Below are 27,880 nucleotides of genomic sequence, written 5' to 3'. Positions count from 1 at the left end.
TGTTTAAAAAACAAACACACTAAAAATGTTTAAAAAACAACCAAATTTATTTTCAAGATGACAACCAGACCGATTATTAAACGTGCAGCTGAGGTCACGTGACAATATAGCATAATTACTGTTTGAAACAATTATTGTTGCATACAGCATCATGTAAAAATGGTATAGGCAGTTAAACTTTAGGCAGTATATCCTTGTGAAAAAGTGCATGCTTAATTGTATTGACTGTATACTTGAAGTGCACTTCAAATCTTTAAAGTATAAATAGGCCTGTATATATATATATATATATATATATATATATATATATATATATATATATATATATATACACACACACACACACATACTGTAGGCTATATATTTGCAGATAACATATATACATATATATATAAAATGTATATATATATGTGTATATGTATATATATATATATATATATATATGTATATATATGTATATATATATATATGTATATATATGTATATATATAAAGATAGCTTAAGCGTACTTAAATAGTTTACTTTTATGACTGTCTTAACTTAAGTAAACTGTAATGTCAAATTTAAAGTTTTACTTTAAACTATTTTTTTAATAAGCTTGCTGTGATTTAAAAAAGTACACTTATTAAAGTATATGTAAAGTAGGTCTACGTATTGTAATTTTAACTGTAGTGTGTTAATATTGCATTTTGAAGTTAATATTTTATTACCAAATTGTACCATCGTTACAAATGTGTAATTACAGATATTTTTAAATACATGATATAGTTTCAATAAAAATAACATTAAAGTATATTTTAGTTTATCAAAAATGTTTGTCAGTTCAGCAGTACACTTTAATCATATTTCAAAGACAAAATTATGAAATTATAAAAATGCAGTCCTTAAGTCAAAATGCACTCTAAAGTACAGCTAATTGTATTTAATATACATGTAAACTATAATAAAATTTTATTTAATTGCAATTAACATGTAATTGAAAAAAAAGTGTTCCAAAACGACATACTTAAGTCTTAAGTATATCATTTCCGTAATAAATACTCTTAAAAAATTATGCTAAAATGCAGTAAGCTAGTATTCCATTCCAGACATAAACCTAAAACACTTTTGAATCCATAAATCCTATCAGAATTACAATTATTTACTCTCACATGGTAATAAAATAACAAGCTTCACACATATTCTGTCACTCAGAATCACACTAGAAAATGAACGTTCTGTGCAAACACTTAATTGTGCACTAAACATGATGTGAACTTCATGTCTGATGTTTGTGAGGCAGCACAGCTTTAAACACAGAAACGTCTCAAAAACTCCAGGCTTGCCTGTTAGTTCTTCATATTTATTTGTGCAAATGTTGCAGAGGTCTTGAAAAACAGAGGATCAATTTCAGCATTCATAAATAACATTCAGTTTGCATATTAAGTCAAAACCTGGATAACAATAACACCCATATACCCATTCCCATTCAAACACAAAGTGTCCACACATACAGTAGCACATGAGTCAAACAATGAGTAACTAAAACATTACAGTATTGCTGCATTGAGACTTAGTGCATTAAGACTGTCTGATTACTTATTTACTGATAGACAGCAGTGGGTCAGGAATGCAACGTGAAGAACAGCAGATGTGACGAGAGAAACACTCATATTACTTTTCAACTAGACCTTCAACACGGTGATCAGGAGACTCGGAGGCATCATCTCATCCACATTAGCAGGTACTTGTGCACACTAATACCATGTTTCAAACACAATATGTTACAAAATCATGCTGAGGTCCTTTGGGAAAAATAAGAATTCAACAAGACTCAACATGATGGATGAAGAATGATTGTGAGCTATATTCTCCAGGCATGCTCGTGGATTTTTTTTATTATTTTTTTTTTTTTTTTTTGCATAAAGATTGGTTCTTGCTTATTGAAGCTTGACCAATGTATCCACAATGAGAAATGGATCCCAGAGTTCATGTCCATATTGAGGACAACAGTGTTCTTGTTCCAATATTGCTGTTGTGATGAAGCTCATTTTGGAACTCACTGTTAAGAATGACCAGTTGTCTTAAAGGCAATTGCCCTGCAGTTCACTTTTGAGACCTTTGTGCTTGTCTTTATGAAAACACACTGTATATGAATTACAAAGTTTTCCAGTCATCAATCTGTTAACGGAAGTCCATACTTCACACCTGCTCTCCAGATTGCAGCGTTGATTGTATTCCTCAACAGAGCAGGAAGACCATAACACTACCGTCAGTTTACTAAAGCTGGAGGTCTTCCTGGAAACATTAGACCTGTTTGTTTGGAGTCCCAACTGAAGCCACCCTACAAATTGATCAATCTTATGATGACAAACTCAAATAATCCAAGAAACGCATCAATATGACAGGACGTAGCAGGTTCATGGCGTCGCATTGCTCAGCGCAGAGAACTGAACTTTGGGTCTCTGTTCTTGGAGTCTTTCCGTCTTGAACTGTGGCTGTGATGGGGTCTTGGAGAGGAGTTGGATGTTTTGTGGGTGTGATGACTGGCTTGTTTTCCCTTGGATCTGTGGTGGGAGTGATGTTTGTGAGGGGTGTTGGTGGACTGGCGTCCTGCAGTGGTCTTGGCCGGCTCCAGGGCAGGAGAAGGGGTGACCTCTGGAAGAGGCTCCAAGAAGGCCGGCGCTGCTTGAGGTTTGGCCTGCGGACAGGAGCTTGTGAGGAGAGGAGATCGAGAAGCCGTTTCCAGCAGACCTTTGGTACCATGCGTGCACTGTAGAGGAAGATAGGAAAAGGTGAGGGAACAATGGATGAAGGGTTATGACAGAAAAAAAAGAACCAGGGATATGGGAATGGGTGTGACAAAGACAAAAAAAGAAGTAGATTCAAGTTAGAAAGTGGAAGTAAAAGTATTATGATGCAGTTTAAAAGAGAAACATAAATAGCTGAGCAGTAAGCAACAGTCAAACAGATATCAGCATCTCTGTTGACTCATGCAGATGGTTCTTCTTTTGTTCTGCTATACAGAACTGTATATGACCACTTAAGTCATATAAATTCTGCCAGGAGAGAACAATGGAAATTAACAACAGCAAAATCATGAGAATCAGAGATAAGGAGTCAAATCAAAACAGACAGACACAAAATACAGATTAAAGGGTAGTTCACTGAAAATTAAAATCTAAAATTATTTACTCACCCTTATGTTGTTCCAAACTTATTTGACACCATCTCCAGTACACTAAAGGAAAAGTTTAGCAGAAGTTCATGCTGCTCTTAATAGGCGTTCCAAAACCGACAAAATAAGGGCACTAGAATGCAACTAAATAGCTGCAAATGCAACACATTTGGGTAACACTATTTCACAGAGTCTGTTACACGTTTACTACAGTAATAACAGTAAATTACATGCAACTAACTCCAAAAAAAAACCATATTCCTAAACATAACTATATAGTAAGAACATGTTGTTCATTAATATTACTCAGTACTTCAATATACAATTACACTGTAACAAGGACACCTTTAAATAAATTGTAACGATTTCAAATCTAGCCATAATTTGACACTTGCTAAAACTTAAGTGTGGTTTTCTTGAGATATCATCTTTAGAGTGTGCATCAGTATCTTCTGACGCACGCAATAACAAACACAATGCGGGCCATGGTGTCCGATTAACAGACGTAAATCTTGCGGTATAAATCATTCTCGCTCAGTAAATGAGTCACTTACCCTCACTAAACCACAATGCCGACATGACCAAACCCAAGAACCATTGAGATTTATATTTTAGATTTGAGACACTTACATGTGATATTTACTGACCGGTTTTTCATATGACGTGTAATTAAAAAGGCAAATCCACAAAAGAGTTTTGTTGTAATAAATTAATAATGGAATTCTAAAAGTAATAATAATAATAATAATAATAATAATAATAATAATAATAATGAACTAAAGAGCTTATAAAAAACGTATGAATAGTAAACCGGGACTGTGAGGCTTCAACATGCATTCACTGTATGGGAAAGAACCGCTAGGACATTCTGCTTAATATTTTTTGTTATTCACAGAAGTAATTATACAGGTTTGGAACAACATGAGGGTGAGAAAATGACATAATTTGTCATTTTTTTGTGAATTATCACCAAGATTTTGGTCCACAGCATGATAATACAGCTTGACAACAGACTAAATCAAAGTCAAAGTCCAAAATATATTGCACACATATATTTACGCAAACTAAACATGAAATAGTGGTTAGTGGTCAGAATGGGAGGAGAAAGAGCAGTGCTGATTGTGTGCTGATGCTGTAAAACATCAGGCCAGATGCCATGCATCAGCACTATTAGCTCTGCCAGGAGCAGTAAGGCAGCATGCAGGCCAAAAGCATGTGGAGCCAATGTGACGCCACCTACAGGAATCTATGAATGTGCCCAAAACACCCGCCTGAGTCTTACCAACCTCCCTACAATCCCCTACTTCTGCCCACTGAACCATCAGCTGGCACAAGACAGGGCGAAATCCTGGCAATCTTTTTCCTAAACACACATGCACACACACACACACACACACAGAGGACAAGGGTTAATGTGCTAAGACCGGTAAGTGTAACATCACTAATGTGCACTAATGCATCGGAACATGCCAGGAAAACCACACAACTGTCAGTGTGCCGTAAACAAACAACTCGCCCTACATAATTAAATCATGGCAGAAACAACAAATGTACATGCAGGACAGGAATTCTGTGGTTTAGTTTGAAAAAATATTTATTTAACATTAAAAGGCATTTAACATATACAAGCACAAATATGTTCAAAAAGTACAAAAATGTCAGGAAATGATCATTTAAAATAAAAATAAAAATCAGGGATTTAAACCCATGCTGTCATAATACATAAAAATCCCAAAGGTAAATGTCTATGACACATGCAAACCGTTTCACAACATAAACATGCACGCACACACACACACACACACACACACACACACACAATAAGGCAAGTATGAGTATAGCTACACTACTCCCACTACTGCTATTAACAGTGAACAGTGCATCAGTGAAGAGATGCATTAGCACCTTATTCATTTGATCAGTTTTATTCTGAAAATCAAACTGTTACTTTCTAAAGTTGAATAGAAGTCATATTTAGATATTTTACTTTAGATTTCACAGAATACACGATGACATGGACTTTTCTGCAAGTTACAACCAGAGAAATGTTCACAAACAATAGCGCTGTTTGTTTGTTTACTGATGTTATGAGAGGCACTTTTGGATGGTGATGAGGTTAACATCCGAGTATAAAACAACACATTACTAGCTGAGAAAAACAAATAACTTTAAGGCACATTCAAGTTGATAAACACCCACTATAAACTAAAACAAAAAACGTTGTTTGTTTGATTAAACAAAATAACCTAAATTATACAAACAACTTAAATAGCCCAAGTTGTTTGTATATGCTCAGATTATAATAAAAACAACTTGTTACACAAACCTTAATAAATAAGGGAAAATAAACAACATTTTTTGACAGTTGTTTGTTTATATAAGAGCACGATTGCATGCCACAATCTTGCACATCTGTGAGTATTTGAAGGTCTTTGAACCTTCAAATAAAGGGCTTTAAAAACAAACACCACCATCACATGAAACTACAGCGTCTTTCCTGCTCACTAACTCAGAATTCTACCTAATGTTACAGGAAGACAGAAGTTTCGTTTCCTCTTTCTGTAAATGTGCAACATGAAGCATGTCAGCTACACCCATTCCTTTGTAAACCATCTACACTCCAACCCACTGATCTACGAAGGAGCTAAACCACAGAGAATGAGTCTATAAACATTTATTTCCCTTTCAAACTCAAAGTAAACACAAATCTCATCTATCTGACTTTGACCAAGGCAGCACAGCCGTAGCGGCTCTACTCAGCACCAAACAAATCTGAGACAGCCGCACTTGGCGGCAGTCCAGTGAACCGAACGCTGTCTGACATCTAAATAAAGGGTGCGGCCCATGCCAAAACGCATCAAACAACACAGCAAGAAGGGGGGATGCTAGGTTTGGAACAGACACAAGTAGTCAGGCGGTCGAGTGGTTCTGTATGGAGATGGCAGGTTGCTGTAGGGTTACGACCGGGGGTGGAGGAGGAGGAGGAGGAGGCCGAGGTCGGCCTGAGGTGACTGCACGTCCTACCATGTTTATGTCGTTTTTAGCAGCTGGAAGTTCGATTTCCACCGGACTGGTCTGGACGGAGTCATCGGAGGGCACAAAACCTCGCCTGTCAATCAAACTGACAAGACGAGAGAGGAAGAATGGGAATCCCAATAAAGCCACAATAATAAATACAGGCTTCAACTGCACTATTTCAGCCTGCCAATACGGCAAATACGCTTAACCTACTGGTCTGCACTCGTCTCACCTGGGCGGCATGGGTCCACAGAGCACAGAACAGCAGTTTTTGATCATACTGTTGTAGCTGTAAGGATTTCCAACGTCCTCGTTTCCACTTTTCCCTGACCAGGAACCTTTAATCTGTAATATGGAGAAAAAATAATAATTATACTTATTTCAAGATTTATGTATTTGAACTGCATATAAAGTTTCCTTCAATTTCTAATTCATTTGGATTGTACAGGTTTAACCACCAGTCAACTTTTCAAACTGGTTGACCACAAATACAGTGGTTTAGGCCAAACGGAGGGGAAAAACAAAGAAACAGCCGTTCTGTCAGTTCTGCCCAACTTAACGAACCAAAACGGTGGTAAGAAAGCTGTTGCCATAATGTGTTCCATTTGTACCATAATACTGTTCTAATAGTCAACGTAAGATACAATTTCCAGTGATAAATCTACCCTTATAATAAGCCTTATATTATTTCAAAATTGAAAATCAAGCTATGTTGTTTAGGTGTCTACGTGGTGCTTTTAATATGCTTTAAGACAAACCATGTGCAAATTCATAAGTCAACACCATTGCGGAGTGTTTTCTCCTTTAAACTGCAGTGAACCAAAGACGGTTTTAAAAACGCGGCTTCAAATCGCTGGTGTTTCTGACATAACAAACTACCTTGTATCCAGTCACGTCAACGAGTGGATATCTGAGCTGGTGTGAGTGAGTGGAGGCGGGGCTAATTAGCATATTCTTAGAACCACGTATGCTAAATGAGGCAAAGGTGTAAAGTTAAATACAAGCTATATTTTAAGGCATGGATTTTTTTTTTTTTCAAGGAAAAAACTTAAATATGTCATTTTGGTGATTAAAGATGAGTTTAAAGAGATACAATTATTGACTACGGGGACTTTAATAACCCTCTGTCGACCTTGGGCAGGGATACAAAAAATGTGGAAATACAAGCTGTAGTTTTCACAAAAGCCCTAGATATAGAGACTACAATATACGAACTATAAACTAATAGTTTGTTAATTATTTGCAAGTACTTTAAATTTGTATACTCATTATAAAGTGTTACCAAAGACTTTTGCTGACAAAAAAAAAGGAATGTGAATATTGTGTTCCAGGTAACATGGAGAAAGAGTAAACATCATTAATTTTTCCATTTACTGCCGACACTGTAACAATATGAAGCGGGTAGAAAATAGGCGAGGTTACACTTTAAATTTAGGTCAAAATATATTTGTGTATTAGAGACAAAAAACAGCTTTATTTCAGGATAAAAATTAGCCCTGAAATTAAAAATACATCTTTTAGGCAATGAAAGAAAAACACTCACATCCTCATTGGTAGTAAGATTTGCAGCCACCAGGTATGTATGGAAGCCTGAGAGGCCCAAAATGGACCATACAGAAAAGAAGCAAACCACTAACTCAAGAGCAGTGGACAGACGTCAAGGAAGGCTTCAGAATTTGAACAAATAAAGAAATACAAATTAACACTATACAGGAATATACTGGGTTCATTACAGCTTGATCAACAGCATCTGTGGCTATAACTTTGACTAGTCACTCAAGCAGTGCATTTGCACTTATAATGGAAGCCTATGGGGGCAAGTGTAACAAAGTACGAAGCCCCGCACATGACTTGGGAGGGAAATTACAAGGCCAGAAATTAGGAATCTGTTCACTCTTTTTAGTTAAACTGTGGCCACAATAGAACTAAATAAAAAAAGAGGGGACAGATTTGTACAATCTGTTCACAATTTACATAAATCAGGGAATGAATTCGTAAAACATGGCCATGGTTCACCTAAAACAAAGGGAACAAATTAATTAGTCTTGGGAACGAATTTACTAAAACAAAAGAACAAATTAATACAACATGGCCGCAAATCAAGTTGTGGAAACTAATTCTTCATTTGTAGCCAAGATATCTGTAATTTGTTTAAAAACAGAAATGCGATATTTTAGGCACTGTGAACAATCACTCAAATTCAAACTGCAGAAAAAGTGTCCAACGTAAAAAGTTTTTTACTACCAGATACTATCTATCAAAACACTGTATTTTAACATTTATTCCAGTGCAATGTCTTGCCTCATAGATTTCCATTGTAAGTGCATTACTACAGATTCGATTCTGAGGGACAAGTTAAAACCATTTTTGGCGTCTCAGATGCTGTTCATAAAGCTTCACTTATTGAAGCTTTATGAATTAACCCAAAACATTCCTTTTATTAATAAAATAATTCAATTTGAAGATAAACATCTGAAATCAGACATTAAAAAAAAAGAAAGGATATCTGGCAGGACTCGATTGGAGAGCAAAAACCAACCCATTTCCTCCTTGTGACCCTATAAAAGAGAACATTAGTTAATAAAAGCTTATCTCAGATCATAAGCCATTTAAGCCCAATAAGAGATACACATGGCCTCTTACAGGCTCATTTAGCAACTGTGTTTGATTTTACAAATGCAGCATAGTGCAACCAAACTAACTCTTTAAAAAGAGCTGATGTAATGACAACACTACCAGTCAAACATCTGGACACATTTGGTTACACTTTATTTTAAGGTGTCCTTGTTAACTATACATTTAAGTACTGAGTAATATTAATTCACAACATATAGGCTACTACTTACAATAGGCTTATGTTTAGGAGTAGGGTTTGGTTTAGTTGCATGTAATCATGCATAATTTACTGTTATTACTATAGTAAGTATATGTAACTTGTAACAAAGACTCTAAAATACAAAAGACAAACTGGAAATTAGTTCTTGCAGTTTAAATTGAGCAAAAATTATATTTATATAGTGTACACGCCACTTATGCTCATCAAGGCTGTATGTATTTGATCAAAAATACAGTAAAAACAGTAATATTGTGAAATATTATTTAAAATAAGATGGTTTTCCATTTGTATATATTTTAAAAAGTAATTTATTTCTGTGATGGCTAAGCTGAATTTTCAGCATCATTATTCCAGTCTTCAGTGTCACATGATCCTTCAGAAATCATTCTAATATGATTGATGATGATTAGAAATGTATCTTGATCAGCAAATGTTCAAAACAGTCATATTTTTGCTTCATATTTTTGTGGAAACTGATTCATTCATGCATGTGGATGTGAAAAATAAAAGCATTAGAATGAAATACCTAGTCTAGTTACAAATCTGTTTACACAAGAGAAAATGATCTGCCATCACCGAACAAATTGTTACATATATTTGCTCAAGCTTAAAGACACAGAAAATGTTGGCAAGTTAAATGATATGACACATACTTAGAGCCAGGTGTGTGGTTACACAACCGAAGATGAAGGCCGTGAGGAAAGAGAGCGAGACGACAAAGGTGTAGAAAAATCGGTAGTTTCGTTTTCCCACACAGTTCCCGACCCAAGGGCAGTGATGATCGAATCGCTCTATCAAAGACACAAGATAGCAGGGCGTCACATGGTTCTTGATTTATCACAGCAGTAATTAAAAAGTCTGCTGGCTTAAGAACAAATGAGAACTTGAGAGATTGAACCAAAATACAAACTGGTTCAAACCGGCTTGCAGAAAACCATCACTATTAATAACACTGCTACATCTGAGAAAAATAACATCCCACGTGGATTCACAAGCAGAATAGTGTGAAACTGCAAACAGAAAAAATATATTGCCATTTAATACAGAATGTTACTAGATTACATTTTATGAAGACATTATGAGTGGTGTTTGTGAGAACAAAATAGTGCAACAGTGAAGTAAAAATCTAATTAATTTTCTTCCTAGGGGAACAGATTGGATTTTGGAATTGATTTGTGTTTGACAGCTGAATTCCTAGTGAAAAACTACATTACCCATGATACTGCGAAAAAAAAAAAAAAGATAATCACTTGGCGAGTAAATTGCGACAAAATTACACTTTAGCGCCCACCCACTTCTGTAAAGCTCTGCAAATTACGTAATAGAGTAGCCTATGTCTTAGGCAAGGCAAGTTTATTTATATAGCGCAGTGGTTCTCAACTCCAGTCCTCGGGACCCGCTGCTCTGCACATTTTGTATGTCTCCCTTATTTAACACACCTGAATCAGATCATCAGCTCGTTAAGAGAGACTCCATGAACTGAACTGAGTGTGTCAGATAAGAGAGACATACAAAATGTGCAGAGCAACGGGTCCCGAGGACTGGAGTTGAGAACCACTGATATAGTACATTTCAAACACTATGGCAATTCAAAGTGTTTTACACAGGAATACAAATAATCACAAAATAAAAGCAAGGAAAATGAAAACAGTTATTCAATATTCTTTACATAGAAAGGATTTAAAATATCACACTACGGCAATTCAAAGTGCTTTGCATAGAAAATAAGCACAAAATAAAAGCAAGAGAAATTAAAACATTTATAAAAAGGAATTAAAAGAGATAAATTATACAGTTATAAAATTAGAGTAAAATTAATTAAAGTAGTAAAAAGATGATACATAGAATAAACTTCTCATACAGTGCAGTCAGTCGGACGTACAGTGGATACAGTTATAATTTAAAATAATTAAAATTAATAATTAAAAGAGATAAACTGGCAAAACACTGGTGTATCATATTTTGTATAGCTGCTTGTTATACTGTGAGATTATCCCATGTGGATCATACTGTGTCTGTGGTGATCTCTAAAAAATCTATTTGACGTCTCCAATAGACTCGATTTTTCCCTAAAATCGGACAGGAGGAGCTCTAGGACTGACTCCTTGGGTTCACTGCCCCATCAGTCTGCACCCCAAAAAACCCATTTGTTCGGAAGCTCTAGGAATGGAGTCGATCCAGTCCGCACCCAACAGAACCTCGAGTGTAATTGACACAAACTCACTACTCCACCACAGACCCAGGTCATCAGCATGGTTTCATCTCTTAATTTGTCCAATTAAGTAATTTATGTTTGTCTCTTATCCAATTTTCAGTGCCATTTGAGTTTAGAATCAAAAGGAGGATGCATAAAATACAGTGTAATCAGTCGGACGTACAGTGGCACAGTACTCATTCAGTAAATGCACAGCTAAACAGAAGTGTTTTGAGTCTGGATTTGAAAGTGACTACTCTAGGAGCACATCTGATCTCCTCTGGAAGCTGGTTCCAGCTGCGGCTGGCATAATAGCTAAAAGCGGACTCGCCATGCTTAGAGTGAACCCTTGGTGTTTCTAGCTGATATGATCCTAATGATCTGAGTGATCTGTTGGGTTTATATTCAGTGAGCATATCTGCAGTGTATCGAGGTCCTAGGCCATTGAGTGATTTATATATTGGTAATAATACTTTAAAATCAATCCTAAATGTAACTGGGAGCCAATGTAAAGACCTGAGGACTGGTGTGATGTGTTCATATTTTCTGGTTCTGCTCAGAATCCTGGCGGCAGCGTTCTGTATGAGCTGCAACTGTCTTATGGTCTTTTTGGGAAGGCCAGTGAGGAGTCCATTACAATAATCCACCCTGCTGGTGATGAAAGCATGAACAGGTTTTTCTAAGTCTTGTCTGGAAACAAAGCATCTAATTCTTGCAATATTTTTCAGGTGATAGTATGCTGATTTAGTTATTGCTTTGACATGACTACTGAAACTAAGGTCTGACTCCAGAATCACACCGAGGTTCCTGACTTGATGTTTAATTGTTAGACCCCTAGAGTGAAGGTATGCGTTCACCTTGAGAACTTCATCTTTGTTTCCAAACGCAATGACTTCAGTTTTGTCTTTGTTTAACTGAAGAAAGTTTTGGCACATCCAACTGCTGACTTCATCAATGCATTGGCACAGGGAGTCAATGGGGCTGTAATCGTTAGGCGATAGGGCTAAGTAGAGCTGTGTGTCGTCTGCATAGCTGTGGTAAGCAATTTGGTTCTTTTTCATTATTTGGCTCAGTGGAAGCATATACAGGTTGAACAGGATTGGCGGAGTCATGGATGTCCACTCAGACTTATGGTCACCGATACTCACATAATAACCTCTACCTTCTAAGTATGACCTGAACCATTTTAGGACTATCCCAGAAAGCCCAACCCAGTTGTCCAGCCTGTCAAGGAGTATGTTATGATCGACAATTTCAAATGCAGCACTGAGGTCGAGTAGTACCAGAATTTATGCTTTGCCTGTATCAGTATTTAAACGAATATTGTTTATTATCTTTATGAGCGCTGTCTCTGTGCTATGATGTGGTTGGAAACCAGATTGAAAATTGTCAAAGTATCCATTTGAGATTAAGAATTTGTTCAGCTGATTGAAGACAACTTTTTCAATGATCTTGCCTATGAAAGGAAGATTTGAGATTGGTCTGAAAATGCTCAATATGTTGCTATCCAGATGGCTCTTTTTCAGGAGGGGCTTGACAACTGCAGTTTTAAGGGACTTTGGAAAAATCCCATAGGTAAGTGAGGAATTTACCACTTCTAGGAGATCTGCTTCTAAGCAGTTTAACACACTTTTGAAAAAGGAAGTGGGGATTGTGTCAAGGGCGCAGGTTAATGTTTTATGGTGCTGTACTGTTTCTTCCAAAATGTTACCACTAATTTCTTCAAAATCAGACATAGTAACTTTCTGCAGATGTGGTCTGATCTGTCTGACCTCAGTGCCACACGAGGATATGCTGATCGCCTTTCTGATATTATTGATTTTCTCAGAAAAGGAGGAAGCAAACTCACTGCATTTGCTGTCTGAGAGTATTTCACTGGGAATCTGGCTTGGGGGGTTTGCTAGACTCTCTACAGTAGCAACAAGAGTGCATGTGTTTATGTTTCTGTTTATAATGTTTGAGAAGAAAGTCTGTCTAGCTTTGCCTAGTTCCACATTGAATGTCTTACCGAGGCTCTCTAACTACTTTAACTAGTCATGCATATGCACATTTTGCACTATATACATAATATACATACATATATTAATATACAAAAAAAATCTGGTGTGAACAATTGCTATGGTGTTCTAGGTGATATCTGGGTGACCTGCTTTCTAGAGCAGTACAGCATGGTGCTAGCATTGCTAATGTCATGGGATTGATGCAGCTTTAAATAGAAGCATATGACAAATGCATAAAGGTAAATGTAAACTTCTAACGTGAAGTACAAGCAATAGTAAAATGACTAGATTAGCAAACGTTGCTAATAATTAAAAAACAGCCCCAGATTTGTTGGCCCAAGCCAAATAACAAAGCTGGATCTCACTGTTCTCTGCCGTACATCTCCTCCTCAACACTCACCCACACAGTTGTCACACAGGCTGCAGTGGGAGGTGCGCGGTGGGCGGAAGATCTTGCAGGTGAAGCAGTACTTGAGTTTAACCACCTGCTGATTGATGATGACCTCCTTAGTGCGTGGAGGGGGGCGGTAGGATGAAGACGAGCCTGTTGGGTTGTCTGAGAGAGAGAAAAACATGTGGCAGGAAGGAATTTCAATAACAAAAGTTAAAGAAAACAACAAAACTATGCAGTTAGGATCATTCTGATTTTTAAAAGCTCTTATTGAAGAGTTTCTAATAAGTGGCTCTAAACAGCCAAGACTTCCTGTTTATTGGAACAACTAGATCGGGGTGTCCAAACTCAGTCCTGGAGGGCCACTGTCCTGCAGAGTTTAGCTCTAGCCTGCCTCAACACATCTTCCTGGAAGTTTCTAGAATGCCTAAGACCTTGATTATCTGATTCAGGTGTGTTTAATTAGCCTGGTAATACCAGACTCTGCTACTTCACTTTGCTTCGTAGACAGAGTCTGTAATAGCATAATAGAGAAGTGTTTTCTCTCTCGCGGGGGGGCGCTTGTCTGAAGTTTAAAATCATTGGTTACCCGTAAGCCAATCACATAACGTTTGGTTATGGCGTGTGTTATGCGCATGCTCAGCAGCATCTAACTTCCACTGTAAACACATGTATGATGCGAAAACAAAACCATCGAGCGAAATACCGGAGTGAACATCGCTGTGCGCGACTTTTGCAGATTATGTGAAGTAAAAATCTACGCATCCATGGTACAATCAGCGTCTACGTCACGGCTCTCAGCCTGCCCTCTGTTCGTTGATTGGCCCGGCTGTTTTCAGGCCGGTGGAAAACTGAAAGATACGCTGCTATCTCAGACTGACTACAGAAGCGAAATGAAATTGAGCGGAAGTAGGAAGTCTGACGTAGTCAGGCTAGTGTTTAATTGGGGTTGGAGCTAAACTCTGCAGGACAGTGGCCCTCCAGGAGCAGGATTGGACATCCCTGAACTAGATGAACAGAATAAGGTTAAAGGTGTTAAGCACAAAAACAATTCTAAAGCAAGATAATACTGCTTTTGTTGTAAGCTTAAAAAAAATAAACCTCAGTTTCACATGCAAAAAACTACATTAATAACATTAAGCAAAACAGCAATCAAAAAAGCTCTGCTTCACAAAAAAAAAAAAAAAAAGACTTTTGCCGTTTGTTGTTGTATTCCACTCTGTAAGCCACATTAAGTAAAAGGAATGAATGCACATGGTCCTATTTTGTTTCATACTAACCAAACTAATTTGGTCTTTTATTTTATTTACTGGATAATATTTTCCAACCAATTCATCTAACCAGAGGCACACAATCATGCTTACACTAAAATTTAATCCAACATGTAAATGAAACAATGGCAAATTTAACATTTTAAATGAATGTGATCACCTCAATAAACTGTAAACTACACTAACAAAAGATACGGAACTTGTTTTTGCATTCCACTGTGCTGCATTTTCATTGTTTTTCCTATGTAAATCTGCACTTGACGGAAGTCTTTGACCAATCTTGCATCTTTCGCTGTGTTTCGAGCAAGACACGTGGCTTTCTAAAAACTTGGTCTCAAATTAAAAGATGTTCGAAGAAATGCATCAGTAGAAACTGTTTTTTTTTTTTATTCCACTGACCGGGGCTTCACATTTTTTAATTTAAAAACCTGAGAAGCAGGGTAGTGGAGTGAGAAACACACACAGACACAGACACAGACACAGACACAGACACAGACACAGACACAGACACAGACACAGACACAGACACAGACACAGACACAGACACAGACACAGACACAGACACATCTAGAGAGAGATGAGTTTTTAAAAAGTTGAACTCCTAACTTGAGCGCAGTGCATTAGGAACAGCTGCAATGATGTGAGATGTGAGAACAAGAGTTAAAGATGTCAGTCTAGTGAGTGTTAACATGGAAAACAACAGAAAAGCAGTGCAGTATAATGTTAGCTTTTTTAGCTTAAAAACATGACACATGAAAGTGAAGGAAAAAAAAAAAAAAAGAGAAAAAAAAGTCTAGAGATGAGTTTTTTTTTTAAACTAATTTTAACTTAAGCATAACATTTTTAGAATGGCTTTTCATACGCTAGAAGCTGCAAAAGACACAAGGGCAACAGTGTCTAACGCATTTACATAGAAAAACCATGGAAAAGTATCTAATCCGTAATTTTCTGATTCCAATTCAGTCAATCACACCATAAACTATACCATATACAGTATTTGATCCTCAAACTTGACTTAATTTCTGCCACTTGGATGTCAATTCAGACTTAAATTCAGCACAGCATTACTGTTGAAAATTAAATTACATTTTGCAAATGGTAAATTTACAGGTCAGAAATAAATGGTTCAAAGATGTAAAAAGCATGTATTATTACTCCAGCAAACAAACTAAGCCTTTTTTTCCAGTTAAGGTCAGAAGGGAGAAGAAATACAGGTTATAAATGTGACTTGGGGAAAAAAAACTAAACGCTGTTACAGGTCAGAAAGTGATCCATCATGCAATGTTCCATTTCTCAGTTCACAAACAGTTCAACCTGAACAGCTTGAATAGAGCAGAAATTTTATTTTATTAATAAAACTAAAATCTAGAGACTGTTTCAGTTCTCTTATTGGCAGGACAATAATAGATGAATCTGCATGGATGAATAAGGTCACATTTCATTGCAACAATCAGACAAGAGTGTGTTACTACTGAGCGGGTGAAGATATTTCAAGGCCTGCGGGAGTGTGTGTTCCAGATGACAATCATCCTGTCATGTGACAGTCATCATGTCAGTGTCACCCTCTCTAATTAGGGCAGAATGTCCTCTAATCTTCTCAAACAAGGGTTTTATAGATTTGATTTTCCAAATGTTTTAAGGCACATCACATTTGCAAAACTTCTACAAAATTTTGTGGGCAAAGAAGGTCTTATTGTCTTTGACAACTGTCATTGTCTTATTAACGCCCTTTTTATATTGATCACAGTTCGGGATTGTAGTGTTAAGAGCGCACAAAGTGTAAAGTGTGTGTGTGTCTCTCTTACTTACTATTAGCGATTAACTGCGTTTGCGCTGCCGTCAACTCAGAGAGAGCAGTTGTCATGTTTAGGTATGAAACCACTTCACAATCAATATTTTTAACTAAACACTAATTTCTGTTACAATAATTCAAATGAGAAGTACTCTGATAAAAGTGTATAGTTTGGATATAGGCACTGATGTCTACAGTAGCGATCAAAAGTAAATTACCTTTTGAAAGTAACATGACACTTCAAATAAAGATTGTATCAATGACATTGTTGCACCAGTAGGTGGCGTTACTTAATAAAATGCATATGTCATTGAATCATTCAAGAGATTGGTTCAAAATTGATGATTCATCCAGTTATGAACAAGAGGTGCATCTCATTCAGCTCCCTAGATCAGCAGTCATGACACTGATGAAGGAGTCGGCCATTTTAAGGGCTGTCTAAAAAAAGTTGCTCCCTAAAAATTCCCACAATGCAGCATAAAAACCAGGAAGCATCGATGCTCACTATGTTGCCTTAACGGAAGTTCTGAAGCACGAAACATAAATCACGTTAGCCAACTCACTACACATAATGACAACACGCGACAGATGTTTGTTAAAATACAAACCATTATGTATTTATATTTCAGCATAAACATAGGTTGCTAGACAGGCAATGATCATAATCTAGCTAATATTTATAATTTATTTATGGCTGAAATGTTACACATGTATGTAACAAGCAAAGTATTTATCATAATGTACTTCAAATAACATGTCAGAAATATATCAGTTCTGCTGTTGTTCATAAACACAAGTAGTGTTGTTGCACAATGAGGACATTGCCATGTCGCCAGAAATAGTCTTCAATGTCACAATGTGTAGTGAGGCAGGGGTCGTGTTGTGTTAGTTCGGCTTGTGTGTTAGTGTACAGTGGTTCTTGTGTTCCGACTATAAGTTCAGAAACGGAGCCTCGTCTTGTCCTTCAAGGGTTACAATAGTCCCTTAATTGTCAGACGTTACAATAGTATTTGTTTAAAAAAAATAATAATTTGATCATAAATTTCCAAGAAAAATTAAGAACATCATATTCACCACGGGAAAACTGGGGGGCAAAAAATGCATTATACTCACCAAAACTACTGATTATTTTTTACACAAAATCCATCCTAATTTCTTTTCTCAAAAAGACTTAAAGGGGAACAATGCAGTTTTTTTTTTTTTTGCTTAATTTACCTTAACTGAACAGCTTCGGAGTCATTGGAAAGGTTATATGACTTTTTTTTCGGGTTGAATGTAGGGCTGTGTATCACCAACAATGTCACGATACGATACGCATCACGATACTAAAGCCACGATATGATACGTATCATGATATGGATCAATTTGGAATTTCAGAGTTTAGTAACAGTTTATATGTTTATTGTATAACCAGTGTTATAACAGTTGTGATCACTGAAAAACTATTTAGTTTTTGTCATTAAAAAAAACAATGAGTTAAATGAAATAAAAAAATTAAAACTATCTTTTGTTGTTTTGACAACAATATTAATGACAGACATGGCTTCTGTCCCTTTAAGAGCTAGTGCACGGATCCTGATTTCATTATACTGTCCCATCATGCGTTTTATGCTTAAGACATAACCGACTGTGTTTAGAGGATACTCAAGACCGAAATGTTTGACATCATTTTGCGTGTTTTTGTTTGTTGAAGTGATATAATCCGCGAAAAATAACTTTTGTTACTCGCAAGCTGTTTGTGAGCGCGTCGAGTATAAACGCCTCGTCCGTTTGGGGAGGTGCGTGCGCAGGCAGCGGAGACTCGTGCTGCGGAGCCAGGCGAAAGTATAAACAAGGCTTCGCGCTCTTTGTGAAATTGCATCTCGCAGAAAGTTTTAAAATGACTGATCTGATTTTATAGTCTGTGTGGAATAATTTACTCATACAATCTACATGCTAAAGTGCAGGACTGATTAAAATTATGCGCAATACCCGCAATCCCACGCTGAAATTCGAGCCCTTGAATTGACTACATAAGCACAACAGTATCGATACGGCAGCTGCTATATCGATACGCGCATCGTCAGGAGTTCATGACGATGTATCGTTGTATCGTTATTCTGAGCACAGCCCTAGTTGAATGGTGGCCGTCTCGCTTCCCCCTAGCGCCTGTGAGCGGAAAAACCACCCTTGCAACTTTGGGCCGGCGGGAAGTATCGCGTGATATCAGGTCTTGCGATGTAACGAATTGCTTTACGCCACTGCACACATACATTTATATGCTAGCCTTCTGTGTATCATACATACCTCAGTGCACATGGCTCTGTGCGTTCGCCGTCTTCTTTGAAAACAAATGCACATGACCAGAGGGAGAAGATGGGAGGGGGGAAGAGTCGCCAACGAGTTTTTGACAGTGTTGTCAAATATTTATTCTGAAGCTGTAGGGGGAGCTCTATAGAGAAACCCGCGAGCAAAAAGTGAGAAATCAAAAACTGCATAGCGCTGCTTTTAATTACTCTGTTGTACAGGTTATCTGTGTGTTTCAGTCCCAACGACCTTTTCTATCGCCATCGAGGCTAATGCTGAAAGTCGAGTCTGTCCCGTCGTATTTCTGACATAAGTTTTAATTCGCTTTAGGGCTGAGAGTGTCTGCTCGACAGAAGCAGTGGACACAGGGACAGTCACCGCAAAACATGACGATGTGTACAGCTGACCCATGCTCTCACACAGATTTTTGAAGGAAATCAATGAGCTCAGCGGGACTTTTTCCTTCAAAATCAGTCATGGCATACATTACAGTCAGTTCTGTTATTACCCGGACAGATCGAATAGAGTTCCGTGACTCTGTGTTAAGCTGGATGGCTGAATAAGGGATTTTTTCCGGTGCGTTTGAACCTGGGGTCGAGGAGGGAAAGAAACATTAATTTGTGGGTTGAAAAACTATTAAATCTACAGGAATATATTTTAGTTTATGCAGTTCGCTACAGATGCGGTTAGTTAGCTCAGCCTCTGACTACCAGTAATAGTACGCGCTCTGACCATCCAATCAAAGGACGTGAAAATGCCGACATTATTGTATGCCTGCTAGATGGCCCCAATGCAGTCAAATTGAAATCTGATTGGCTGTTTAAATCCGACTGATTATCTGATTGGTTAAAGCAACAGTTGCATTGCCATTCATTTTAAGCTACAGGCGCCTGCACTATTGATTCTGAAGGCCTCAAGGCAGATTTCTTTGGCCATGGCAACACATGATGGCTAAAATATGATTGGATAAAAGCTCTAACATAAACATACACTAAAAGCTATGAAATTAAGAGAATGGACTATTGGGAATAATTTAAAGGGGTGGTGTAATGCCCTTTTCACAAGATGTAAAATAAGTCTCTGATGTCCCCAGAGTGTATATGTGAAGTTTTAGCTCAAAATACCCCACAGATATTTGTATATAGCATGTTAAAGTTGCCACTTTTTGAGGGTGAGCAAAAACGCACTGTTTTGTGTCTGTTCCTTTAAATGCAAATGAGCTGCTGCTCCTGGCACAGGGGGGCGGAGCTACAATAGCTTGCACTCACACAGACATGCACTGAAAATTTCTAAAACTTTTAGACTTTTATGTTCAAACCGGAATCAGACAATGATGGGGAGACTCAAGAAGTGAAAACATGTAGAGCAACATTTCTGAATGGTTAGTTGATGAATTTCTGTAGCTTATGTGCAGTTATCTTCTAGTCATTGATTAGCATATTCTGTCATGATAATCTATAAGTCATGTTCAGGGGGCGTGGTTTATGTAAATTTTAGGGTTGGTGATGTCATTAACCCGGGAGGAATGTGGTGTAGTCCCTACCAGCCGTTAGTTGTAGTCCTTAAAAAGCGATTTCTTTAAAAGCAAATACCTCCCTTTGCTCTGAACTTTGAGCGTTGCAACTTTGCAGATGTTGTTCATGCTCAAACAGAAACATTACACACTAACTAAAGTTAGAAAAGTGAAATCATAATAAACCACCCCTTTAATACTCATTCATGGGAAAAATATATTAAAAGTGCAAGTCAGTGATTCTGATAGTGTTTAGACCAGCAGAGAAGGCCTTGCTGGCCCTGACGGCCCACCACTGAGAGAGAGAGAGAGAGAGAGAGAGAGAGAGAGAGAGAGAGAGAGAGAGAGAGAGAGAGAGAGAGAGAGAGAGAGAGAGAGAGAGAGAGAGAGAGAGAGAGAGAGAGAGAGAGATGAGAGAGAGAGAGAGAGAGAGAGAGAGAGAGAGAGAGAGAGAGAGAGAGAGAGAGAGAGAGAGAGAGAGAGAGATATACCAGCAGAGAAAGCCTTGCTGGCCCTGACGGCCCACCACTGAGATAGATAGATAGATAGATAGATAGATAGATAGATAGATAGATAGATAGATAGATAGATAGATAGATAGACCAGCAGAGAAGGCCCTGACGGCCCACCAGATAGATAGATAGATAGAAGTGGAGGACCTAATATATTTGTCAAAATGTAGCAGCAACTGAGCACAATGCACCGGCACTCTATCCCATAATACAATGCCCTAGACTTGCCCTCACATTTCCACAATAATGAATTAACCAGAAACAACATCAGACATCTCTTTCTTAACTCATTATATAATCAATTGTCAAAAGATATTTTAGACAAACTTGGATAATAAATGCAAAATAATTAAATAGATAACTGAACAACACTCGCTGAATTACACGGTGAATTAGTTGCAGACTTTTTTCCTTTTTTTTTTTTTTTTACAAATTCATGTATTATAATAGGCTACATTTAAAATAAATTTAAATTTGTAAACAAAATAAACTAAATATTTTCAAATTTATTTTACACATTTATAACAGCACAGTACAATATAAATTGGGTCTTACGAAAGGAAAATCTATAGGTGCCTTATACATTTTAGAATGGGTGTCCCTCACACAAAGATGATCATATTTGGGGGTGTCTAAAAGATTTAAAAAATGGTGCACACATTAAGTTTCACAAACTAGATTAAACTAAATCTAGTATGCCATATACAGCCTATACTCTATCCTTTCTTAACATAACCATGGACCCGTGGAGATGTGTGCTCCCTCACCGATCTGTTTCTCAATGTCTGCGGCCTCCTCTGGTGTTGCCCGAGGCAGAATCCCCGGATCCGTGAAGCTGGTCTGGAAGAGAGAGATGACCACAAACACAAAAAGGACCCCTCCGATGGCCGGGATGCAGCTGGTGAGGTGCTTCACCAGGAACGGGCAGCTGTAACCACAGAACGGCTCAATTAGGAAAACATTGATTGCGGAACAATGAAGCTTTAAAATATAGTGCTCCATTAAATGGTTCCATTCCCTGCAGCTCTGCAGATCCCAAATCCAATGTCTAATGCTAAACCAACGCACTATAAAGAGAACGAGAGACAGCGGTGGTTGTGTAAGAGGACCCAAACAAGAACTGATGTCTAAAGTGTTGCAGTACATTGAAAATAAAGAACATAAACCTAATGAAACATGAATATTTGATCTACTGAATCAAAATGAATCTCCACATTATGTGCTGTATCCACAAGGAATTGCTTTAAAATGAGGGGTATGATTAACACTAAAATTAAATGAGCCACTTTTAAGTAACCATACATCATTAATTAAGTCCCTAAAAGTGGCCTCAGTACAAATATTGTCTCGAGAGAGACCGTACATTTCACATGCAGATTTATAGAACATTTTCTATTATTGTTTAAATCAGAATAGGGAGGCAAGTTTGTTTTCAGTTTGTAGCAATCATCTTGCTCGCAAATGAAGCTATTGAACATTTCCTATATTATTGCCCAAGAAAAGAGACATGTGTTTGACCAGTTGATATTTGCCATATGCACACTTTGCAAAGTATTATCAGGACTAATATCAAGTCTACTGAAATGGCACTATTTGGGTCTCTGAACTGCAACAGAAGAATTCACAGGTTAAATAAACTTAGGCTATTTTAATAACAGACATTGTCACAATTGAGATATACATGTAGTTAGACAATATATCTGTAACCATTTATATCACAAAACAAGCTTGTATTATTCAGAATTATTACATGGCTTGGTTGATTTCTAATGTAGAATGTGTTCTGTTATTTCTTGATAACAGACCGCTGCTAAGTATAACACACCGTTGCCATGAAAAACAGATATGGACGCAGGAAATACGCTTAGTGGCCATTATTTTGTATTGCTGTAGTTTAATGATCTAGTGATTATTATGAATAAAGCTAATTTACAAACAGAGAATTTAAAACAATATTAAAAACAACAACAAAAAAAATATTGGATGATTTCCAATGCAGGCTCAGGGTACATTGTCACATAGGCTAGTTTGTATATATAATAATGACATTAAATAAAACTCGTTCCTGATAATAATTTTAAAAACATGCATAATGCCAATTATATTTTATTGTTGTAGTCTAATGATCATTCAGTTATAATAAATGAGGTACTGCATAGAGTTAACCATATTATATATATATATATATATATATATATATATATATATATATATAATATTTTAAATATATATAAAAAAAAAATATTGATAAAAAAAAAACAATATCAGATTAATCAGTCCAATGCTGATTCTATAGAAGGACACATTGTCACATAAATGGGGCAAGTTGTCACATTGGAAACCTAGCTACTGATATTAACACTAATTACTTTTTTTTTTTTTTATGAAATGCTGATATAACGTGACAACTCGGCCCAATCTGACATTTATGAAAAATACTTCTGTCTTATGAACACAGTACAATCTTGCAAAAAAAAAAAAAGAAAATCCTTCATTATAATAACTATAGGGAAAATTATTTTTAAATGTAATAAATTAAAAGGCAATTAATTATTCAGTGTCACATGATCCTTCAGAAATCATTCTAATATGCTGACCAAAAACATTTCTTCTCATTTCTTATTTAACTTACTATTAATGCTGCTTAATATTTTTGTATAAATCATTATTATTTTTTATAGTCAGTTTAGTCAGTTACCACTGACTTACATTTAATAATAAAAAAAAAATCTTATGTGTTCCACACGACATGAGATTCTCATTTTTTAAGAGTGATCTATCATTTTAATGTGTCAGCGTATCTTTATTTCACAAAAACATTCTAATTTGTGACCCTGGATCACAAAACCAGTCACATGTTGCACGGGTATATTTGTGGCAATAGCCAACAATACATTGTATGGGTCAAAATTATATTTTTTTATTTTATGCCATGAAGATATTTAGTAAATTTCCTACCGTAAATATATAAAATATTTATTTTTGTGAGTGAATGCAGCACAACCGCGAACATAAATGGACAACTTTAAAGGCGATTTTCTCAATGTTTCGATTTTTTGGCACCCTCAGATTCCAGATGTTCAAATAGTTGTATCTCGGCCAAATGTTGTTCTATCCTAACAAACTATCAATGGAAAGATTATGACTGTGTGACTGGTTCTGTGGTCCAGGGTCACATTTAAGACTGCTTTGAAGCAGGTGTTTGAGACCAACATACAAAGCCACTGGTAGAGTAAAAACAGACATGTTTCAGACAAAAACAGACATGATGTAATCGGACTTTTCTCTCCAAACCCTGACCGCGTTGAGATGCACCTGTGACATCTTCACCACGATCTCCTCTAGGCCGATTGCTGTGTTCCTCGTACTTTCATACAGCACTACTTGCTTAACTTAGATGTTCTATCAACAAGCCAGCTCAGTGACCATGCGGTCTAGCAGCCAAAGGCATACTCACTCGAAGACGAAGAAGAGTCCGCTGGTGAGCAGGATGAGTCCCAGTGTGAGCGGCAACACGCCGCTCTGACGCGCCACGATGATGCGACCGTTACAGTAGAAGCGGTTCTTCCCGGGAAACACCTCCCATTTTCTCCGGGCTCTTTTGTGCTTGTGCTCGGGTAGAGGTCGCGGTGGAGGCGTCGGGGTCGGTGTCGCGAGTGCCTGAGGATCTATTTGCTGATATTCGCGGTTTTTCATAATTTACGGCGGTGAAATCGCGCCCACTGTCCATCAAACATCAGCTGCTGCGCGATACGAGCGGATAGATGTCGCTTAATAGTGTCATTACACAAACACGGCACGCACACACGCCGACCGCGTCCCGCTTTATTGGCAAACAGATCGCGAAACGCGCGACGGATTTACCAGCATGTGACGTAACGCGATATGCAGCGGCGACGTCACAAACGCGTCCTCGCTACATGGTTCGATTAAAAACCAGCGGATTCAGTGGTTTGTTTGTAACGCAAACGCACGCTTCACCTTCCGCTCCGGTTCCGCTTTCATTCTCTTGTGAATGAGGGTCGCTATTTACATAATATAGCACAATAATATTTGATCTGCTGCACAGATTTATCCCGCCGCACAGATGATGTGGATGGCACGCAGGATGTGACGCTACAGTCCTCGGATGCTCTTCACACAGCAGGCTGCGTAATAGATGCTCATGGCATAATCTTTTGAAAGCTCTTTGAGTATTACACGTTGGTGTTTATGTTTTGAAAGCTCTTCGTGTATTACACATTGATGGTGTTTCGCGTGTAATTCTGGAAGAACACGTTTGTTGTGGCGATGAAAGCAGTGATAATACAGATCCAACTTCAGTGACATTCAATATCTATCTATCTATCTATCTAAATTTTCTTTAATAATGTTGACTTGTATCGTGTAAAAGAAATCTTGTTTGAATAGTTCTCAGTTGTTGAGTTATAAGAATACAATATGTTTTTTTCTCAGTAATAAAAATAGAGAATATCACAAGCAATAGAACAAAGAAAATTGCAGAAATGTCTGCAACCTCTTTTAATTCTTCATTTTAACCCTTTGGAGAAAATGATATACATCATGAGGTATAAACATGAAGAATACAATGAAAAAGGAATTTGCAGTAGCCTACAAACTAATACATGGTTCCAACAGTTGCTACATGATTATGCAACGGCATGACATTTCCATGGCACTTTTCTAGGAAATAAACATTAAACTGATGAAATAATAATCAAATCACATATTAAATGCAAGAGCTATTTTATTGAACAGATACATAATAAAATAATAAAGGTTTTTTTTTTTTTTTTTAAATACATAGGGTGAATTAAGGGTGATTGGGACATAAGGTCGAATGGGACATCATAACTATATAGAGTTTATTTTCTCACCTAATGAGTGAAAATAAAAATGTTTTTGCTGAGCCCTAGCTGCAAGACCTCATAATCAAAATCGGATGCCCTTATTGGTGTGACATCCTATAGGTGGGCGGGGGCATCAAACAGGAAGTTGACCCTGAAATACATGAACTGAGGAAAATGACATTAGCTTTTGCTGATTTCATAATAAGGTCCTAAAATTGTCGTAGCTACTATATTGTACAAACTTTGATGGAAACACGAATATGATGCACTACTCATATAAATCAGTAAAAAATTGTTAATATCATGTTTCTATTTTAGAATAGGTTGTTTTTATTTTGTCCCATCACCAAACACAATTTGGGTGGATGGGACAGCATGATTTTGGGTGATAGGAAAAAAAAAATTAGAAACATTATAGTTAAAACATTTTTACTGATTGTGTTGCGGTAATAAACCATATGCATGTTTCCATTAAAGGTCTTTGCAGGTTGAATGCGTTTGTCAGATTGTTAATTCATGGAGGCACCCAACATCTCATCCAAATAATCCCCCCTAAAAAAAAAGATTTGGATCCGATTTCCTAATCTGTTTTGTAAGAAATTTTTGTCCTGAAACATTTATATATATTTTAATTATTTACTTGAATTTTAAATGTTTTCAATGACTTTTGGCCTTCGTTTACCTCAATTACATGTGTTGTATGTGGGTGGATTTATAAACATTTAGAAATAAAGTTAAACAGAAATAAACATGACTCTAAACAATGAACAGGGAAAGCAAAATTGCATATAAAATTATATCAAAGTATGAACTAACTTGTGCAATACAGTAGATATGCTTAGACTACCCTAAATTAATGAAAAGCTGTGCTGTCCCAATCACCCAAATATTACCAAAAAAATGGGTTTTGGCTCAGTTTCCATAAAAGTGTATGTAACACATCCTTTCATTATAAACTTTTTTCCTGTTCAAATGGATAGGTAACATCTTCAGTAGGCTATTACAGAAATATATCATGTGTTGGGCTGATGTTTTTAATTTATGGCAAGAAATCTTGCACAAGTCGGAAATTCAAAAACTGTCCCAATCACCCTTAATTCACCTATAGCCTACTTCGGATTGAGTGAAAATGTTTGCCAATAATGATGAGATAGAACATTGCTCTTTCTCTAAACTATAGGGCGCTTGACGATCTGTCAATGGTTAGACAGACGAGTCTACATGGCATTCAAACCTTATGTCTATGATTCAAACCATAGACATAATAAATACATATACGCCATATTTGTCGCTTTGGAACGTTGCTGCGATACGTCAACGCGTCCGCCATATTGCTATAATAATAATAAAAACAAAAATAACGTTTACATTTATCAACCGATTTCAGTGGTTTGTTCGTGGTGTAAAAAGTTCCATCTGTAGTTTTTTTTTTTTTATCTTGATAGTTAGACTTGTATTTGGCTTTTTATTCTTGGATAAGAATTGTGAAGACCCCATACTGAAATATAATTTAATTTTCACATTAAATGAAATAAAGTTTTCTTATTGTGGAAAAAGCATTTTCTGTCTTTAACCAGCTTTTCGCTTTTCTTGTGCTTAGAATTGACCGCCATTGAGAAAATGAAACAAATCGGCAAATACAAATCACACTGGCAGGCTGCTTTCTGTATTTTTATAGCACTAAAATTATATAAATAGCCTACTCCAAATATACAAGATAGCCTAACTGACGGATCCTTTATGGTAGGTTAATACATGGTAGGCTACAGTGCAATGCAACTAGGCTAAATATAAGATAAAGTGAGACGTAATAGCAAATAGTTTAGTGTAGCCTAGTTAATAAAATACAGTATGGCTACAGCAAATACAATTGTAAAGAATAGTGTAATTATATAATATCATAAGTACAATAATATAATAATAATATATTGATAATAGCATATAGTTTATACATAATACTATAATAATAGCAATAGAATATGAAATCAATGACAGAATATTGACAATAAAAAATAAGTTAAATAGTGACTAGTGAATAGTAGGCCTACAATAATTTAACA

At 36.8% G+C, this 27,880-nt stretch overlaps 1 protein-coding gene across 3 annotated transcripts; it reads right to left on the bottom strand.

The window, feature by feature from the left end:
• Positions 1–1,329: 1,329 nt before the first annotated feature.
• On the bottom strand, positions 1,330–25,122 carry zdhhc18b (zDHHC palmitoyltransferase 18b). Of its 3 annotated transcripts, none has more exons than XM_079878436.1 (10): positions 24,428–25,122; positions 21,738–21,898; positions 13,606–13,761; positions 9,665–9,802; positions 8,682–8,733; positions 7,719–7,821; positions 6,408–6,520; positions 6,182–6,278; positions 4,440–4,520; positions 1,900–2,752 (listed from the first exon to the last, which is right to left on the bottom strand). In XM_079878436.1, the coding sequence occupies exons 1-9, from the start codon at positions 24,664–24,666 to the stop codon at positions 4,479–4,481; spliced, it is 1,101 nt and encodes a 366-aa protein (XP_079734562.1). In that variant the 5' UTR covers positions 24,667–25,122; the 3' UTR covers positions 1,900–2,752; positions 4,440–4,478. The 3 variants fall into 3 exon arrangements, with proteins under 3 accessions (XP_079734560.1, XP_079734562.1, XP_079734561.1); XM_079878435.1 differs by having other exon boundaries at positions 4,444–4,520; XM_079878434.1 differs by lacking the exon at positions 4,440–4,520 and having other exon boundaries at positions 1,330–2,752.
• Positions 25,123–27,880: the final 2,758 nt, after the last annotated feature.

The sequence above is a fragment of the Squalius cephalus genome, assembly GCF_949319135.1.
Source record: "Squalius cephalus genome assembly, chromosome: 8".
In the NCBI taxonomy this organism is placed as follows: domain Eukaryota; kingdom Metazoa; phylum Chordata; class Actinopteri; order Cypriniformes; family Leuciscidae; genus Squalius; species Squalius cephalus.
The sequence above is the reverse complement of the archived record's forward strand: the minus strand, read 5'-3'. Positions and strand labels throughout refer to the sequence as shown.

Excerpts from the sequence above, each read along its gene's own strand:
- zdhhc18b (XM_079878434.1), bottom strand. The coding sequence starts at position 24,666 with ATGAAAAACCGCGAATATCAGCAAATAGATCCTCAGGCACTCGCGACA. Across the intron at positions 9,803-13,605 it reads CCTGTGTGACAACTGTGTGG|AGCGATTCGATCATCACTGC; the intron begins GTGAGTGTTGAG and ends TGTCTTTGATAG. Across the intron at positions 8,734-9,664 it reads AACCACACACCTGGCTCTAA|GGTCACAAGGAGGAAATGGG; the intron begins GTATGTGTCATA and ends TCTCTTTTATAG.